Source organism: Lucilia cuprina, chromosome 5 (genome assembly GCF_022045245.1).
Source record: "Lucilia cuprina isolate Lc7/37 chromosome 5, ASM2204524v1, whole genome shotgun sequence".
Lineage (NCBI taxonomy): Eukaryota > Metazoa > Arthropoda > Insecta > Diptera > Calliphoridae > Lucilia > Lucilia cuprina.
Genome location: NC_060953.1, coordinates 33,873,253 through 33,880,575, shown reverse-complemented (window position 1 = coordinate 33,880,575; position 7,323 = coordinate 33,873,253). Strand labels below are relative to the sequence as shown.

At 31.5% G+C, this 7,323-nt stretch overlaps 1 protein-coding gene across 2 annotated transcripts; it reads left to right on the top strand.

The window, feature by feature from the left end:
• Positions 1 to 558: 558 nt before the first annotated feature.
• LOC111687886 (probable serine hydrolase) lies at positions 559 to 4,809 on the top strand. 2 transcript variants are annotated; one of them, XM_023450366.2, is made up of 4 exons: positions 568 to 674; positions 749 to 787; positions 3,508 to 3,611; positions 3,682 to 4,809. In XM_023450366.2, the coding sequence occupies exons 2-4, from the start codon at positions 751 to 753 to the stop codon at positions 4,636 to 4,638; spliced, it is 1,098 nt and encodes a 365-aa protein (XP_023306134.2). In that variant the 5' UTR covers positions 568 to 674; positions 749 to 750; the 3' UTR covers positions 4,639 to 4,809. The 2 variants fall into 2 exon arrangements, with proteins under 2 accessions (XP_023306133.2, XP_023306134.2); XM_023450365.2 differs by having other exon boundaries at positions 559 to 787; positions 3,682 to 4,807.
• The last annotated feature ends 2,514 nt before the right edge of the window (positions 4,810 to 7,323 follow it).

The following is a 7,323-nucleotide window of genomic DNA, read 5'->3' as shown; positions in this document are numbered from 1 at the left end:
TAAAATTCAACATAAATATTTCATTATGAAAAATAAAAATTTTAAAAATAAAAAATGGTGTGGGGTATTATATAGTCGGCCATGCCCGACTAAACTTTCCTACTTGTTTTTAAAAGTATTTGATTTACTTCTCCCGTTTTGAGAGTAGATATCGCTCTATTAGCGATATCTACTCTGATGTTACCATTTTTGTCATAGATTCTAGTTAAAATCTTTGAAGCTGTAACGATAGTCGACAATATTTGTTGGATTTTTCTGTCTAACGGTTAATGGTTATAAAAAATTTAAATTAAATGCTATATGTATATATGAACCATATTGTTTATTAAAATGTAATTTTAAAATGCCTCTATTAGATATTTTATGACATGAATGTTTAAAAAATCATGATTAAAATTATACTATATAAAAAAACTATAATTGTTAAATTTAAAAAATTTATTGCCAGTTCTAAGGTTAATTTAACGGAAATTTTAAAAATAGTTGGCAACTCACATGCGAAGAAAATAATTTTAAAGCAAATGTCAAAAACGTCTCGTAAGAATTTGAGTCAGATATAATAATAAAAAAACAATAATAAAATGTTATCAAATTCAATTGTAATTAGCCAGACTACTCTTAATATGATCATTAGTATTTAATAAAACAATAAGTGCAAGTCAATAGGGAAACTGGTGAAGAAAAATCAATATTTTAGCTTAAGACAATCAGCAGCAGATAAACAATAATAACTTAAATTTCCTCATAGCTATGACATCTTTAAAAATTCCAGAAAATAAAATAACTTGTAAGTACATAATTAGCAGACTTTAACAAATAATTATTTATTAAAATGATGAATAAAAATTCAAAGGTCATTTTATAGTTAACCCTTCATGAAATATTAAAACATTAGTAGAATGTTTCAAAGTCCAATAAAGTAGACAAGAATAATGTGAACAAAATATAAACAAAACTTTTTTGCCAGTTTGCTTTTACAAACCTATTATCTTTTTTAATCATTCTAATGGTTTGTGTGCAGATATTTAATAAGCATTGTGTTTTCTGGAATATGTACATATATACATTAGGGTGGACTCTTTTGTATGGACAACAAATAAGGTACTGATCTTTCTAACAAAAATTTAAGTTTTGTTCGATCTAAGATACATTTTCAGACTATTAGATGAGCTAAGGCAAAGTCTATGAAGGTGCTCAATATAAAATTTTTAAAGATCATATTTGTTACATCCCAGGAGCAGAATGTTCCTCATATACAGAAATTGGAGAAATGGAGATGTGTTTAACATATCCTGAGCTAACTAACTGCAAAAAATATGTCTAGGTACTCTTAAGGAATTAGTAAATAAGTCATAGAAATAGATAATTACAACATTAACTACTTAACCGAGGGAGGCACACAACTTGAGGCATAAATAAAAGAAACAAATATTGTACCTGTTTAAGTTCAATTTTTGTTTTAAACTTTTTGATAACGTATGCAAATACTATTTTTTGCAACGATAGAATCTTATTAAGCTCCGCTTTATTTTCAACTTTGTCGGAAGAGTAGGTATAAGGAGTAAACCCCATTCCCCGACAGCCGGTTCTACGTACCGGAATGACACGAATTATTCGGCCAAGGGCTGTCAACACCAGCAACAACAACAATAACAAACAATACATTCCCACGACAATTGGATCTTCGCTCCAGAACGACCCGAGTCATACTCGGCCAAAGATTGTCAACCCAGCGACAGCTGTATCAACCGAAAGTTTTTCCCCAGGAAAGAACTATCGGCCACAGTCGAGCTGTTACAACAACAACAAAAACAAAAAAGTAAACCCTTAAAAGAACCTATATATTGTTTGCCTCCAAATTACGTTTTGTATATTAACACATACCTTTTCTGATTGTCATCATAAGCGCTACGTGTACTTTGTTTTATAAAACCTCTACGAGATAAAATATAAATAAATACAGATACATAGATCTATGTCTCATTAAATTTGCAAATATTTTGTATTGATTTCTTTAAATCTTAGGAAATTGTGGTGGAACTAAACAGTATCAAATAATATTTTTTATCATATTAGACTCATTAGAGGCATACTTCAAAATAATTAAAATAGTATTTGAGAAATATTCAAATCCCGCGAGTTTTTAAGAGCAGCTGAAGTGTTATGGTATTGGTAGCGCATACGGCAGATGACCCTTCAGGGAGCAATTGGTGGCTGATAGGCAAGATATTGACACACAGTTGTGATTTTTTTACTACATTTATTAACATTTACTGAAATGTTAATAAAAATGAAATGTCTACCTTCGCCCCTTTGTTCTTCAATGAAGAACGCCGGTGGCAATTTTTGTACATTGGTTCTGACCGGTATGCACAAGTACTTTGCTGGAGTACTCGAGCTATCTAATCTTTTGACTATTGGATGGTCTCTGTTGATTCGGCAACAGCACCTAGAGACGTAACCGGTAGACCGAAGTACGATCATCAATAAGCCGTAGACATTGTTCTTACTCACAGGGACACACTGTGGTTATTCTGATATGAACAGAGTAAACCCTGAACATATCTGGACAAGGAAGGAAAATTCAATGGTATCAAATGTATATGATACCTTTCATCCATCATCATTCAACCCAGCACACATCTCATTTATACGACACATTCATAAAAAAAACACGACACATTCATTAGGTAGACGGGTGGAGCAAGGCCCGCCGAACATTGATCCCGTACCATATACAATTAACACCAACTCATTTCCAACGCTTAATACAGGTCGCAATTTTGGAGATAATTCAATAAAAATTGGCACATGAACTTTTATTATACCGTAGACGAAGTCTATTAAAAATAGTTAACATCGGTTCATTATTTACCCTAGGCCCCATACAACTGAATTCGCCAAATAGGGCTTTTAAGTTCATAATTATGATTAGTATACTCGTATCTCGACAAAAAGCTGCAAAACCAAGTTCTATACTAACCTTGATGACCCTAATGAACATTATAATTATAGGGAGTCAATTGACCCTAGCCCCTATAAAAAGCCCTCTCAAAATTTTACTTAAATATCCACAGTTCTATTAAACAATAAATGGCTTAAGTATATCTGAGGCAAGGTACAATTCAACTTAAAAGCTTCATTATGAAAACTAAATCATATTTTTTTCTTATACAGGTGTAGGGTATTATATGGTCCGCCTCGCCCGACTATAACTTCTTACTTGTTAATGAACTGAATGTAATTATTTTTTATTTAAACTAAATTTATGTTTAAAAGGATTTCTCTCTAAACCACTGTAAAATTTCCCCTTTTATATATTTAACACATATTTATAGATTATTAAACATTTATCTATAATTTTAAAGTACTTAGTTTTGTTGTTGTTGTTTTAAAACGATTATACGTAATCTGTCGCTAAAAAAATGTTGATAATTTAAGTTGCTGAATATTTAAACAAACAGTTATTTTTAACACTTAAAACGATTTTATTCTCTTTTTATTCAGTAAGTAGTATGGAACCAAATAGTGTTACAAATGCAGATGGAACATCGGCCATTAAGAGATATCGACATGCCGGAGATTTAACTGGTGAACCACCAACGAGGGAGGTAAAATATAAATAAATTTACATTTAAAATAAATCAGTTAAATTATTTCATATTTTGTTTTTATATTTAGTTTTCTGAAGTATCTATACCTGTTCCTTGGGGTCATTTGGCTGGCAAATGGTATGGTCCACAAAATGTACAACCCATTTTGGGTCTACATGGTTGGCAAGATAATGCGGGTACATTTGATTTGCTAGTACCATTACTACCGCCAGATGTAGCATTCCTATCGGTTGATTTGCCAGGTCATGGTTTGTCTTCGCGACTACCAGATGGTTGCTACTACAATACCATAGATAATCTATATGTGATACGTGTGATTATGAAACAATACAAATGGGAAAAGTTGTCACTGATTGCACATTCTATGTCATCGATAATTGGATTTGTATTTGCAGCTGTTTTCCCCGAAAAAGTTGACATGTTCATTGGTATAGATGCCTTAAAACCACATCAACGTCCCTTTCCTAGTGTTATACGTACCATGGAGACACGTATGGATGAATTTCTAAGGGAGGATGAACGTAATCGCAATAAAAGTGAACCACCCAGTTATACATACGATGAACTGATTGAACGTATTTATGTGGGTACATTCCATTCGGTTCAGAAAGATCTTTGTAAACACATGTTGGCGCGTAATATTCAAAAATCGGAAAAATATCCCGATAAGTATTTCTTTACCCGTGATAGACGTTTGAAATTTTACAATTATGCTGTTGGCTCTCAGGAATTGTGTGTGGAAATGGCAAAGCGTATAACATGTCCTTATATGTTTATTAAAGCCCGCAACTCTTCTTATTTTGAGGATAAAAAGTATTATGATGAAGTTTTGGATGTGCTGAAGACAAAACCAAATTTTGAATATGTAGAAAGTGATGGAACCCATCATTTGCACATGAACAATCCGGAATCTATTATTGATCCAATTGTTGATTTTATAAATCGTTTTGGTCCGGCAGCTAGAGCAAAGCAGGCTAAAGCCGCCAAAGAGCAGGCTCAGGCGGATAAGGAAAGTAAATTGTAGAAAAGCTGAAGAATTGGAAAATTCTACTCGGGCAAAAAAAACTTAATATTCCATTAAAACAAAAATTGTCACAATTTTGATAAATGTATGTGTGTATGTATGTATTTTACAATTTTATTGTTTTTCTAGTTTTAAGATGTTTTTAAAACAAAGATTTGTTATAATGAAAATTTTTATTTTTTATAATAAAAACTAATCGCTTTATGGCCAATGTGTTCTTCCGGAGATTCTATTTAAGTAAAGCTGTAAGTAAATTCCCCATAATCCTACATTTTTATCCTATTTTTTGACATATCTCGAACACAAAGTTCATTTCCTAAAAGAAACTATCGTCTAAAATTCTGATAATATCTCCTATATTTGTAGACCTATTTTACTGTATTTAATAAACATACCTACAGACAGATGGATATTGCTATATTAAATTTGTTCACAAATTTGTATAAATAGCAACTTATTCTCACGAAAGTGATATGCACCAAAAACTGGTTAATACACTTTTTGTTAAATATTTAGCATTGAAAAATTATTGGGAATTTTATTTTACAACTTCCTGTTAAAGATATTCAATAAATATAAATCTGTTTAACTGCATGACAAGCTGTAAGACATTTTTTACAAAAGCAATTTATAAAAATTAACAAAATTACGAGAAAAAGATAAAATCCATAAAAAGGTAAGACCTATAAAGATACATTAACATTAACATTAACTAGAGCAAGCATTACATTAGGGAGGTGACTTTTGGGCAGACCGTATGAATCAGGCCCGATGGTATTACGCTACAGCTGTATCAGGAATGTTTCCAGACAGGGCCATAGTATGATATTATGCGGAAGAAAGATAGAATATAGTATGATCAGTTCAGAGCAAGTTGTTTGGTGTTAAAATTAGGCAACATCGATCTAAATTTCCATATATCCCCTAAACAAGTAACGAGCTCTACGGGAATGCAGTGAAACTAACAATTTATAAGAATTTTTCGTCCAATTTTTATTAAGATTAATCGGCTTAGAATTATTCTCTGAGTCGATTAAGCTATGTCCGCCCGACTGATTTGCTGTCCATGTAAACCTTGTATGACCTGCCAAATTTCAACATCGCCATGAAATTCAGCAGAAATAATTACCATTTAGGTATTGATGTATCGTTCCCACGACAATCGGTTCTTCGCACCGGAACGACTCGGAATTCAATGAACAATTACCAAGGATTGTCAACCCAGCCACACCGAATTTAAACGTTATAACAGCATAACAATAACATTTAGGTATAAAACTATTTACAAAATTTTATCAGTATCAGTACATATTTGTTTTTCGTCCATTAATTTACCGGAAACAAGGTAATATAGAAGATAAACGCTTTAATATGAAATACTAGCTATACCCTTTACACTTTTTTTATCCTAAAATCAATATAAATAAAAATAATTTGGAAGATTCTAACTGTAATAGCTTTCCAGGTATACAATTTGTTACAATTCGCAATTTTTCCCGAACATTGATTAAGTTTCCCAGATATACGAGGAGGTATAAAGATCTCATTAAAAGTCCACCCGTTATTCTCTAAATGTTCATATGAATGTCAAAGTTCTTTATGTAGAATTTGAAGATTGTAGCTCTAATAGTTTCTTAGATATACTAATTATACCCTACACCACTATAGTAAGTTTGTAACACCCAAAAATATTGATTCAGAATCATTTTTTGAGTCGATTAAGACATGTCCTTCTGTCCGGTTGGCTGGCTGTCCAAGTAAACCTTGTGCGCAAGGTACAGGCCACATTTTTCAAAATAATTTGATGAAATTTGAACCAAGCACATATTGAAAATGGTTTAAATCGGTCTATTACTTTACCTAGCCCCCATACAACCGTACCTCCCGATTTGGGCTTTTTATGCCATAATTACGTCAAATATTCTGTCATCTCTCTAAAAATTGGCACAAATAAGTTTTATATAAGTATAAATGACACAGCACATTTTCGTAATGATCGGGCCTTATTTGACCCTAGCCCCCATACAAAAACCCCTTCAAAAAATGTCTTACGCTCTAATAGTTTCTTAGATGTAAGATTTTTTCTAATTAATTCATATGGGGGCTCCAAGCCCCCATCATGAAAGTCCGCTCTTTTTGCTTTAATGTTTAGATGAATATTAAAGTTCTTGGTGCAAAATTTGAAGAATTTTCCAGATTAACGCCCCTAATGGTAATCCGCCAACCTTATGTCTTAAATAATCATATTTACTCTAAAATGGTTTTGACAAAATTTGAAAACTCTCTTATATTTTCTCAGATATATATATATATATATATATATATATATATATATATATATATATATATATATATATATATATATATATATATATATATATATATATATATAATATATATATATATATATATATATATATATATATATATATATAATATATATATCATACATCATACTGCCGGTCACGCTTGATTTCACTTTCTTATATCTTTGTAAGTAAATCGCCCAATCAGCATAAATGCAATAAGTGCAGGTCTATGACTTCACATAACATCCGTACAAATGCCTTTTCCGAATATTGTTAATATGGGTATGATTATCTGCAGTCAAAATGGATGCACTCTTCTAACTATCATCCGAAGTAACTCAAAAGTATATTTCTAGAAGACGAAAATTCGAAACAG